The 13,012-nt window shown below is 40.7% G+C and overlaps 1 protein-coding gene across 6 annotated transcripts in view; it reads left to right on the plus strand.

Annotated features, from left to right (window-relative positions):
• The window catches only part of LOC149350415 (ranBP-type and C3HC4-type zinc finger-containing protein 1-like), a 55,768-nt gene that overhangs the window by 20,536 nt on the left and 22,220 nt on the right, over positions 1-13,012 (plus strand). For 4 of the 6 annotated variants that reach the window (XM_089579429.1, XM_089579425.1, XM_089579427.1 and 1 more), the window contains 5 exons: positions 6,789-8,738; positions 10,919-10,981; positions 11,041-11,293; positions 11,842-12,046; positions 12,324-12,417. In XM_089579429.1, coding sequence (XP_089435555.1) covers positions 6,789-8,738; positions 10,919-10,981; positions 11,041-11,293; positions 11,842-12,046; positions 12,324-12,417 — 2,565 coding nt within the window. The remainder of the gene's footprint in view (positions 1-6,788; positions 8,739-10,918; positions 10,982-11,040; positions 11,294-11,841; positions 12,047-12,323; positions 12,418-13,012) is intronic. The other 2 variants (XM_089579426.1, XM_089579430.1) reach the window with 2 other exon arrangements.

Consider the following 13,012-nt stretch of genomic DNA (forward strand, 5'->3'; position numbering starts at 1 on the left):
AATTGTCAGTCTTGTTTGCTGTACTTCACGTGCATGCAAGACCTACCTGCCTTGTACACTGTGAAAACAGCCATAACATCACAGAGGCTATATTTAACGGGCAAGAGCCCTGGAGAACGACGTCGTTAGTGTGGAGAGCTCTTGGTACAGTCGCCATCAAAAGTAACTGGAAGGCGACTTTGTCAAAAAAAATTTAATTTCTTTAAATCTAAAGCATAATGGTCCATGTTTTTTGGTGCACAGTGCAACTCGCGCAATCACAATTAGTCTGCACATATGTATTCAAGGATGCATGAATTGAGCGGGCAATGATTAAATTTTCTCGTTAATATTGCCTTCCATTTACTTTTGACGGCACCTGTACATGATGCAGAATAAGTGCTTAGTCAGTACCCATGTTCTCACGAGTCACTTCTGAAAGGTCTTGAACATATCTACAAATTAAGCCACGTCATGAATAACCAGCGTTGAAAGAGGTTTAAGATCACCAGTTGAATGAACACTCCTTTGGAGTAAGCATAGTATATCTGTTAATTTTCGTGTGACATCTTCAGCTTTGTTCAGAAAACGTATGTTCTCTATGCACTTCCATATGTATGTATATCCTAACGAGCAACTCATTCCCTCAGGGAATGAAACTCGGGGAAAAAAATTGGGTTTAACTCGATTTTTAAGAAATGTGTTTGCGGTGCAAGAATCAGTCAAAATCGTGTTTTACCCGAAAACGAAGGGCTTTAAATATTTTGACAGAATTTTAGCAAGGGCATTGAGGACAAATTGTAGTTGTACTATGCCAATAGACTGCAGCATTCTAAGGACAAAGACGCTACTCTTACTAAAAATGGAGCTTCTATAGACCAACACCATGTTTACAGACGTAGGGGGCATTCACGGATGCCAGAGCTGGCCTGAAGTAAAAGCTGGGGCTATGGCCCATAAGATTGCATGTAAACAAAAGTTTTCAAAGTGGTTTTCTTATTTCACAGTGCACCTACGAGGTTGTCTTTCTGTGAAGATAACCCGAGTGCGTCTCAGAACTGAATCTGAAAGTGTGAAACATCACTTCAAAGCTGATGTATTTTTCACACATTATGATACGTGTGCATGGGAGTCACCCTTCACTGCGGGTACTGAGTGTACGCTCAACCCATAGAAACACATGTAAACAAAATTTTCCAGAATATTTTTATTGTTTCGCGGAGTATTCATGGAGACGGTTGTTCGTTGACATTTGGCGAGTACTTTGAAGAAGAGTGGGACAAATGTGCTATGTCATTTCGATGCAGTCTTTTTAAGAGCCACAATAAACGTCTGTTGTGAAGCTGGACATACCCCCAAAGGGCACTTTGTCACCTGGTATGTGGTTCTCGGAATCGTGCAAGCTTTTTAGGGAGTCCGACACTCTGCCGCACGTGCTACTTTTGCTCACTAATACAATTGTTAAAACTAGACAGCCTAGACAGCATTGCATGAAAAAACAGTTCTCAGGCAACACAGTAAACGAACATCGCACAGTAGCGCACAGGGTAAACTGGCCGCCTCCAGCTCTGTCATCTGCCAGCGCCACCTGTGTTTGTAAACATGGTGCTAGTCTAGCAGCGCTGTAATTTGCTAATGTGGCGGTTCATTTATTGTGCTGCTTAAGAACTGCTTTTTCATGTAATGCTGTCTAGGCTGTTCAGTTTGAACGGCAGTATTCGCGAGGAAATGTGGCGCGCACTGCAGCATGTCGGACTACACAAGAAGATTGTGTGATTCAGAGAAACACCCAGCTGATAGAGCACCTCTTGGGGGTATGACCTGTATCGTAATAACCATTTATTGTGACGTTTTAAAAAGATATCAGCTTCAAAATGTTGTTGCACACTTTTCGCACTCTTCTTCAAACTACTTGCCAACTGTTGACAAGCGGCCGCCTCCATGGGTATCCTGTGAAACCAGAAAAGTATTTTGGAAGGTTTTGTTTACATGTGTTTTTATGGGTTGCACTCCCACCCCATACCATTATCCAGAGATGACTTCCATGTGCACGTATCGCGGTTTTTTTCAAATACATCACCTTACATACTTACATAAATACTTACATAATCTGTCCTAGGGTATACTCGGCTTTTGTTCATAAAAGAACGATCTTGTAGGTTCACTATGAAATCAGAAAAATATTCCAAAAACCTTTCTTTACATGTATTTCCTATAGGGCGTAACGCCAGTTTTTAGCTCCAGTCAGCCCAGCCGGCAACAGCAGTGCCACGGCATCTTGCTTACGTCACAGATTGGTGTTGGTCTGTTAACTAGAAAAGGCCAAAAAATGAAGTGCAAGGGTTGCTGTCAGCGGCCAATTTTGGATGTAAACTATCAGGTTCTTTTTTGCTCAGATCCCAGGCACTAGGCTGAGCTGCCATTCACTTCAAAACGGGGATCATGCAGTAGTTCTTGGTGTTGACATCATGAGTTTGAATTGAGTGGCAGGAAAATTTTTAAATGCAATTTTCTCGGCAATAAGTGCGTCTTTTGCTACTGGGCAAACAGTAGCATATAAAGAAAAAGGCATAGGATCAATTTTCATTAAGAATGAAAATTGAATGAAGTGGTCCTCATTGTCCCTTTAATTCATTCAGTCAAAAACAGACAAACAATGGCTTCCAATTAGGCTTTCAAAGTGGAAAAGCTCTTTCCTGTTAGTGTGTACTTGGAATAGATCCCAAAGGTTAATTCAATGACAACATCCACCGGAACAACTTGAGTGTGACTCATTTGAAGGTGCTGTCATATCGGCACCATTTGTAGCAGCACCAAGTGGGAAGTAGCTCCACCTGATGCCCGTGCACCTCTGATGGGAAAGCTTCTGTAGTTGCTACTAATGAAACTGCGTTTCAGTTGATGCAGTTAGCACTGCTCTCTAATTGATTAAGTACATTGGTTAGTATTCTTTGGTAGCACTTCTGCATATGGAAAAAAGCTGTGCAGCTCTTAGGATAATTACATATTGATTATTCAAAAAGTTCGATGATTGAGGCATAGAAGGTTTAGGTATTCAAGCGCAAGTAGCTCAATAATGAGTTTTTCTTTTTCTCTAATGTTATGGCTAGATGGAAACTGCTTAATAAGAGTTTCTACTATGAGTTGTTTACCACTTGTATTATATTTGTTCATGTGGCTTGTGACTTTTGCAAGTGGAAGAAAGCCTGAATATTGCATGTTTAGCTTCCCAGGTGAAAATAATCAACTGAGAATCCATTTGGCTTCAGGGGGTATTAACTAAGATCGGTTGATGTGTTTTGGAATTCTACTCATCCAAGTCAGAAGCTAGCTGGTCCCATTTGAATGCCAAATAAGCTGCGCTGGTTTTAGTTACATGGCATATTATGAAGCAGCAGGTCTCAGCTGGGAACCAGCTGGAATGTGAAGCTAGCTGTGTTGGAAGTAATTGGTTACGGTACTTCCCATTGGCGATTAACTAGGAGCTAAAGATTTTAGCTTGGCAAAGTTGGAGGTCGTCTGACCACTGTTAGTTTCTAGCTGGCAGCGGTAGGGAGCCCTTTTGGGCTCTGTATGATTCCATGTGAAACCCATTTGCTGTAAAGTTGCGCTATGTGCATTCCAGACTATGACTATTCAAGGGCTAGTCGGCAATGTGTGGTTTCAGCTACAACAAGTTGGTGTCAAATGATACTATTTCCAGCTGAAACCAGTCTAGAACCTAGACTTTTACAACCTATGGTTCCAGTTTCCACGTAACTATTTGTTGTTTGATGCTGTATTTTCATCTGAGGACACTTCTGTTTCTGCTGACACTCATTCGGATCTCACTGGGACACATTCTGATACCAGCTTGACTGTAATCATTCTAACTGGTGATAAGCCTCTTTAAAGGGACACTGAGAACATCTTCATCCAATTATTGTTCTCAACAAAAACTTATTCACTGGCTCTTTTCAGCCATGTTGATGTTTGTCCGGCAGGAAATAGGCACATTTATCGTCGAGAAAATTGAACGTAAAGATCTTCCCACCAGTGAGTTCAAGTGGTGACGTCCTTACTGAAAAGGACAGGTTGGCACTGTTTGGAAGTGAATGGCAATGCACAGTAGCCTTTGGGATGTGCACCGAAAATCAGTGTTGACTCACACTCTGTAGTTGCAAAACTGTCTGGAGTGGTGACTTGTATTTTGTTTTTTGTTTTTTTGGTATTTGCTAGCTTATGAAAGTTCCATTTTCGGTGAGAGTGGTCTCTCTGTGATTAGAATGCAGTGCCTTATTGGTGCAGGTCAACTTCTGTTTGTCGTCAATGCCCCTTTAACTGAAGCCACTGGTGCAGCTTAAAGGGCAACTCCGGCATTTTTTCTACCTCCTCTGATTTTACTGAAAATTCCATCTTACGTTCTTCATAGTTTTATGGTCCTTTGTGCCATATTCTGCATCAGGGCAGTGTTTTGTTGCTGCGTAAACGAATTTGTAAGTTTCCCATTTTGTGGTGCCAGTTGGAGAGGTTTCTATTTAAGTTTCCCATTTTGTGGCGCCAATTGGCGAGATTTTTATGGGTAGACTTGCGTGCAGGACATCACTGGATGCATGGTTGTCAATATTTGCTCTTTGTTTGCTGAAATTTAGAGCTGTCTTTTGGTCATTTCAGACAAATAATGCCCCAAGCTCCGACTTACAGTCACCAGTTTGGCCAATCAACGCGTACATGATAGGTTTTTTGACAGTACCTGTGGTGTCATAGGATGGTCTGTCGTAACATTATCATTTGGTCAAAACCCAGTTTCGATTTCGGTTTCCTGGTTTCCGCTCTTTTTAAATACTTCTGCTTAGTATTTTGAGAAAAAAGTTCTTTGTACTCGAGTGAGGTTAGTCAAAGGCATGTGATGTGATTATCAACTCAGAATGTTAAAAAAAAAAAAAAACCCTGGAATGGTAGAACCCCGATGCTACCATTTTCATTAGACAATAATAATAAAAAAAGCTATTAAAAGTGCAAAACTGCCACCATGAATGAAAGCAGTGCAGTTTGAACTTGAAAAATGTGTAGTCCATTAAACTTGCCATGATTGTACTAAGTTATATTAACTAAATTTCTATGGTCTTCTTCATTAGCTGTTTTTTTCTCTTGGTTGTTACCACGCATTTATCAAAAAGCTTGTGGTAACCATGATCTTTGTAGCGAATTCTGAGGTGGCCAGTCATGACGTTCTTGGTATTATATTGTTCTTTCATAGCAGGCCATTGCAGCATTGCCAGTTTTGCCCAGTGTAAATTCACTCATCAGACTGTGAAATGAGTAAACAATGTTGATTTTTATGTAGTCGCCAACTTTCCCTTGCCTCACACCATGTTGTTGGAAGGCTTGTGCATAAGCAAGTGAGGTCTGTTTGTCTGTCATATGCAGCATTTTTCTGCAGCGAAGTGCATACTAACTCTGCTCTGCTAAATTTACATTGCCATCTCATCCAAAATGCAATGCAAGATGCAGGAACATTGCAAAATGGCAACCTATCATGTGGGAACTACAGTATGTGTGATTCTATGGGCTTCTCACTGAGACCACACAAACATAAACATGCATTGGCAAGGAAAAGCTAAAGGCCGGGAACATATCAATGAGCTGCAGAAGGACAAACAAGTCATAGATATTTTAGTTAGTGAAAATTGCAACTTAACCTGTTGATTTGCAGGCACCTTTTGTTGTTCTGAAAGTTGCAACTTTAGGTGACAAAAAAATTATGAATTTTGTGCGGAGCACTAGATTCAATTCGCAGTCCAGTTTTGAGACTGTAAAGAAGTGAGCCAATCTATGTCTACATTGAGTGTACCAGCCAAGGAGAAAATACTGCGTAAACTAGTGTTGGATGATAATGCCAAAATGTCATGGCTAAGATGTGCTATGTTCTGGAGACACAACAGCCAGAAATTATCAGCAGCTGAAATCGATCCTGGGACTAGCTCTTATTGGTGCCCGTTCTCATTGGGTCCAAACTAAACAGGACCATTCTAACTGGCACTTAGTCTTAACTTAGACTATGCATCCATTCTATCTGGAACCATCTGATTTGGGAACATTCTAACTCTAACCCGTTATGTTTGGAACAAGCTCGCTTGGAAGCTATATTAAATAGAGAAAGTGCAATGAGTGGTACTTTAAATAGTGTCAGTTTGATTTGATTTTCACCTGGATTTTGTGCTTTTAAATGATTGGGCTATAGCATTTAAACCAATTTCTCATCATAGATACCAAGTCTTTAGCCACATGAAAGTTTGTTATAATTTTAGCTTGCTGCATCAGCAAAGCAGAGTGCTTGCTTTTGTTTTGGGCTTTGTGTTCATGTATGTATTGACACACAGCATTTTTTAAAAGACAAATTTCGAGGTAGAATTGTTGTGAGCTGCAATGTGTTCTTATTTATTAAGACAGGCACTCACTAGAATGAAGCAATGTTGATATGTTGATATAACAACCAAGTGTTGCACAGAAAAATATTTTGTTTGTTGTGAGTCCGCTGAAGTTGCTTACAAGATTTTTTATTGGCTGCATTTAGAGAGTAGTTGTTTCTATAACACAATAAGAACTACAACAACTACAGCAAGAATTGTGCAATATTGGCTTTGTAAGTTTGAAGGGTACAGTGGTATTAATAAGCCCAAGGAAGTTTAAAAAAAAGTGCCTTTGTGGAAAACATTTGCCAAATCAATAGCTGGTGTGAATGAGCTGAGGCAACAAAGTAAATGTTATTTGAAATTTCTGAACCACTTGCTTGACTGTGAACAGTGGTGCATTTTTCTCCATGACAGCCTGGCTCTGCAAATGCTGTGGAGGCCACCCACTTAACTTCAGCTCACCTCATCAGTTCTGGAAGCAACAGCAAGGAGCGGGGCATTTGCAGTGCTGGCAAGCTTCTCCGGTCCCAGTCTACTTGTGCACAGGATGGGCACAATCTGTCTGACTATGACAACTGGCTAGGTGGTCGAGATCCTTGCAATGTGCATGTGAAGTCCTGGAAGAGCAGTAGTACCCACTCAGTGGTGAGCTGTCCACCTGTGCTGCTCCCCAAGATGCTTGTGGCACGTGAGCCAACCTCAAGCTCAGACAGCGAGATGAATTTTGGAAGCCTACGCTCCCTTATGTCCTGCTTCACACTAGGCTCCCACCGGAAGAAGAAGCGCAGGAAGAAAAAGAAAAAGAGCCACAGACTGGTGATTGTGACTGGTCCTGGAAACAGCAACTACTGCTATTCTGGCGGGAATGTAGCGTCTGCGCAAGCAAAAACAACTGCACATTTGTGTGATGGGGAACACAGTATTCAGCATGCTGCTAAAGAGCTTGATGCCAAGGAGCTGTCTTGTGTTCCCAGTAGGTCCAAAGCTATCTGGAGATACTCTCTGCAAGAGCAGGACATGCAGAGAAGTGAGGCTTCTTCCAAGGAACCGGTTGCTTCTCACAATGCAGAGCAAAGAATGCCTCCAAAACTCCCACCAAAGACTTCCACCAAAAAGAAGCGCCTAGCACCGCAGCCTCCTGATGGCACTGTCACCCCAGTAGGCACACTGCCAAGAAATTCACCAGTGGCTGTTCCTAGTGGCTCTTCGGCACATGGCACCGATAGCCTGAGCCTCACTCGACGAAGGTCTCACAAAAAGCCAGCACCACAACCACCTGGATATGATACGTGGCATTCGACACCAAGGTTGGGGACTCTGCCAAGTGGCATTCAAAAGGGAGTATATGCTAATGAAAACACAGAGGAGAACAAGGAAATGGCTACCCTGAAAGCAAAGCCACTGCCAAAGGATGATGTTGGAATGTCTGGCAGCTCTCTTCTTCAGCCTTATTCTCTTAAATGTCAGCTTAATATCCAGGAAAATGTCTTAAATGCACAGGAAAAGCAAGATTTTGGTAAAAATTTAGTCAGCCTGGTAATTAAGCCTGATCTTCCTGTTAAAACAATTCCGAGCTCCAAGCTTAATATGGGCAGTGACAAGGTTGCAACTACTGGAGCCAGCAGCTCTATCCAAAATAAGGACCTTAACGACCACCAAGGTGCCAAGGCATTTGATGAGGTGGGGAAACCAACACCTGCTAAGACAGTGGTTACAGATAATGAAAAAAGAGACGCCTATAAGCATCAAGCCTTTGATCGTGAAATAAGGTCATCCACTTTGCCCTCTACAAGACAGTGTTCTCCTATTTTGGAAGAAGAAGAACCATATGCCACTACTGCTGTATGTGGAGAATTCAACAACTTAGAATCTGTTTTGAAGCGCAACTCAAATGTTTTTGAACTTTTGGATGCTTTTAGCAAACTTGAATTAAATTCTGATGAAACACCAAAGGATAGTGAACCCGAATCACCCAAGCACCAAAAGAAGCAAGTGAAATCGCTGAAATCACTTTTTCAAAAACATCCAGCAGATGCTAGCAAAGTTGTTTCTACAAAGTGGATGTATACACCGATGGAAGCCAAAAAAGAAAATCTTTTTGCAGCCACAAAACCTACATTTCCCATTGCTACAAGGCCTGGAGATTATGGAAACACTTATTCTAAGGTGGAAAACACTGATGGTCCAAGTTCATTGGGTTCTGAGACACAGAGCACGAAAAAATCACCATCACAATTGCCCTTGAATACACCATTGGCATCTTGTCGAATGAACCTCAAGCCTGTTAGTCACTCACCTGACTTTGGCAATGTGTTTTGCAAGCTTCGTTCACAAGCAAGTGGCTCTTCTGGAAGTCCGCCTTGGGTATGTTACCTGTTTTGAAGCACAGTATGCCTAAAAAATTGTGAGCCTAACAGAATGTCGATTTCCTTGAATGGTTTTTTCATATCCTGTGGTGTGCGACGTTTGTGAAGGAGGTTTAGTGGTGCTGGCCAAAGATTGGTCAGGAATTACATGTCAAACCAAGCATGTATGAAAATATGCTCGTGCTGTTTTTCTTTCATTTGTTTTCACTGTTTCATTTATCTAGTGTTTAGATTCTCAAGTACTCTTGTTGCGGCTGTGAACAGCTTTAAAGGACAACTCCGGAGGATTTTCGAACATTAAGTTGATTATTGAAATTTATTTCTTTGACTTTTTTTGTCTTAGTTCTAATGATTACTTCTTTAAAATAACAATGAAAACAATTACAAAACGGCAAAAATCAGGAAATTAAAATGAAAATTCGACCAAACTATGATGCCACAATAAACCATAGGTTGATGTCACGAATGCTGCTGAAAACTTTTTGTGCTTGCTTTGATTAGCTAAACTGGTGACTGCAAGTGACAGCTTCAACCATCACTAGCCTTAAATGACCGAAAAGAAGCTCGAAATTTTTTTCGTCAGTGATTGCGGACTGATTATTGATGGGCATGCAGCTCATGACTTCACGTACGCTAGGTTGCCCATAGAAATCGCCCGATTGAGGCTACAAAATGCCCCTTAGCTGTAAAATATGGCACGAAGGGTCAGAGAAGATGTAAAAGCACTGGCCGTGAAAGTTCCAGCAAACTATGTGGTGGTCAAAAAACTCCTGGAGTTGTGCTTTAAGGATGGCAAGCTACACATCTTTTGTTGTGCTGTTGTAGTTTTGTGTATTATTTTCAAGGGATTTGATGGTTTTTCTGTTTTCTTCTTGCAATCCAACTCCTGGACTTTGCTTCATCATTGAAAGCTACCTGAATACTAAATAAATGACTGCAAAGCAATATTTATGTCACTAGTCATTACTGATGTTATGACGTGCGAGAGGGTTTTGAAAATATTCAAATTTTTAAGTATGAATTTAGAATGTTTATTGTTATTTTATTTGTGAAGCTGGTGTTCAATATCTTTGAATATTAGTTCCTGGCTAAATGTTTAGGCATAATATTAGTGTGGTGCCCTCACTTGTATCCTTTTGCTGTTTTTCATGCCTGTGGAACCAGTGTGGAGTGTGTTTTATAAAGCCATATTTAGTTTCTTTTAAATTAATCTGCATTAATGCTTCTGCAATACATGATCGCCCAGACTTTTTGTATGCATCCAGGGTGGCACTGCTTTTGTCATGTTATCGTTGTCATCATAATGCAAAATTTCCCTTGTTGCTCACTGTCCAGGTGAGCACACTTTTATTTTCTTCCATTCGTCAATGGGCATTGCATGTTTCGAAGACTACAAATCACATTCGGTTATGCTTCTACCCTTCCCATCGTTTTGCCTTAATTTTAAAAAACAGGACCTGTTCAGTGATTTATTTGATATTGGCCAGTTTGTGGATACTTTTATTCAGTTTGAAAAATTTACCATTCTCTCACCTTAGTTAAAAACTAAAAGGAATTGACACCATTATGATTTACGCGTACAGGATGATGCTCCTAAATGCTACATCTATTGAACTTTTGAGTTGAGTGGTTAAAATTTATTTACAGCCTTGAGCACTATTTTATGCTTGTTGCAGTCAACAGCCTGGATGTAAACGGTGCCACTGTGGCTGTTTGGTAGGCTGGGGTCGTTTTGTAGACCTGCTGCCCTGATGAACTTTCAAATGTTTAAATGCATATTGGTCCGTGAAGTTTGCATGTTTCTCTGGACCTTCGTTTTTTTCTTAGATGGCTTTTACTGAATGATGCCCTTAATAACAAAAACTGGAAAAGAATTATAGTTCAGGTGAAAATTAATGATTGCTCTTGTTCAAAGTACAGAAGCAAGCTTAAAAGCTCTCTGGTGTCTAAAACTGTATGCTTAAATGAACTACCAAAGTTATAAATGATGTTTTCCAGATGGATTTTTAAGGTAGTTGCTGTACTTCTTTCAACTTTCATGATTATCTGTGCATGCAGTTCATGCATATACACATATTATAGAGGTATAATACATGTATAATATGCATGAGATGCTGGTACTTGAAAAATAGCCAACTCACAGTGTTTTATATAAGCTTTGCTTCTGCTTCTCTGCAGCTATTGAAAAATAATTCTGATTGTCCGATTGGTACTGTGCAAGACATGCTGCACGCACTGAAGGTGGGAAAAAAAAATGGTATATGCACGGCATCGTCCAGAAATCTGCTTCTTGTGTGCAGAAGAATCAGCTGCAAGCTCTGAAAGCGACGCCAGACGAGCCAAGACCAAGCACCTCGGAGCTGCCAGTTGTGGAGGCTAAAAATAAACCTCCCGGAGGGAGGAAAGAAGGCTGGGGAAGCCTTGTTGGTGAAAGTGCCTCGTGCTCTGTGGTGGCTGCCACAGCTGGATCCCCACTCGAAGTGATGGCAGGCAAGGCCTCGCCTGTGTCTTCGCCAGTGCCCTCAACTCTTTTGAGTGCTCACACAAGCCCAGGTGAGCTTCCTGTCCCTTTGTTTTACTTGTATGCCTGGCATTTGTCTGGAGCTCTGCATGGGGTGAAGATTAAATATCTAATGGGTTGCTTTTCTTGGAATTGAAGTCTGTTGCGTGGGTGGTTACCTGTCTTGGCGCAATGAGTCCTGTGTGATTCATTGCTGATTTTACTGCACTCGTTGGAAATGATATCGATAATCACTTACATAAGAGAGAGTACATTATCATGTAGTGACAGGGGAAAATAAAATACAGGATTTATATAGGTTGATAACGTCATAGTGCTACTCAGGTGTTTATTTGTTGGTAAAGGAATGGGGTCTTCTGTAGCAAGCCATACAGAAATGCTGCTTATGTCCGACCTGTTCTCTATGAAACATTAGAACTTTCTTTTTACATGGTCTGTTGTAATTCCGAAAACTTTTGCTACTGAGGCATTACCAGCATCTTTTCTTTGTTCTTGAAACTTGGAAAATTTTAGTATAATATACACTCAGTCAACTCAAGTGAAGTTATTAAGAGTGATGTGTGGTATTTTCTTTTTGTAGGAAGGCAACGGCCGCCTGCACATCCAAATTCCCCAACTGCTCTCATGCAAGCAAAATTGCCAGCTCTGTTCCGGCAGCTTGAAGAAGCAATTAGCAAAGGGGAACATGACCGAGCAGCTATTTTGGCAAGGGAGTTGGCAATGTACAAGGTGTCATGCTCTTTGAGACGGGTCCGCAAAGTAGCACCGGATCCTAAGCAGTTCACGTGAGTGCAGTGTTGCATGGTTTTTCTGAAAGAATTCTTTCAAAAGGTATGATGTCTGTGTCTTGTGTCAACAGATAAGCAGAATAATAGTGAAACTGCAAAAGAAGCTGAGTGTAAGCGAGGCTAATACATTCGGTACTTTTTTTTTTGTCTCTAAAGCACAACTGAAAAGAAAATTTAGTAACCTTTGTACAGTGTAAGGGCAGTCAGCTGTGTAAACATTGTTGCTGGGTAAGTTCTGTCATTATTGTACATACTGCTTCTTTTGCATTTTCAGATTGAAAATGTATGTGGAAGACAGGAAGTCTCATGTTGGTCCAATTTCACTGCCAGTTTACCCAGAGATGACTCTCAGCAATCTAAAAAAAAAGGTTGGTGCATTTTTTTTAAATTTTTCACTGGTATTGGTGACAACCATATTCGTTTATAGTTTGAATAACACAACCTGACTGGTCTAGACGCTTAGCAACTTAAATTATTCTTTTTCCTGTCAGCTTATGCTGAAATGTATGTCATATATGGGATGCTTACTAATGTTTGATTCTCCTACTAATTCTAAATGTGCTCATTTCTTAAATTTAGGAATAATTTTATACTGATCTTAAGGCATGCGTGAAAAATGCTTGCCATTTGTGTTTTTTGACATTTCTAGGTCTGAAAAGTTAGTCCTTAGTCTACTAGAGACAGTTAACTTTGGAAGAGCAATAGCTAGCTTTACACGTGAACATGCATTTTAATCTCGTAATATGTGATTTTGTATTTCTCTTCCATTAAGATACTGTGGTGGTGGTGGTGGTAGAGGATTGAACTTGTTATCCTATACAGTTTTAGGTGTTGTGGTGTAGAGCCCCAACCCTTGCTGAGTTATATGATTCTGCTAGTGCCAGGTTAATGTTGGTTTTTCTAATTCGCCACACTAGCATGGCCGTTCTTTTTTCCAATGGCTATGTTTAATGTTCGTATTAT

This window comes from Amblyomma mixtum, chromosome 3, assembly GCF_055824585.1.
Source record: "Amblyomma mixtum isolate Tamu chromosome 3, ASM5582458v1, whole genome shotgun sequence".
NCBI classification, from domain to species: domain Eukaryota; kingdom Metazoa; phylum Arthropoda; class Arachnida; order Ixodida; family Ixodidae; genus Amblyomma; species Amblyomma mixtum.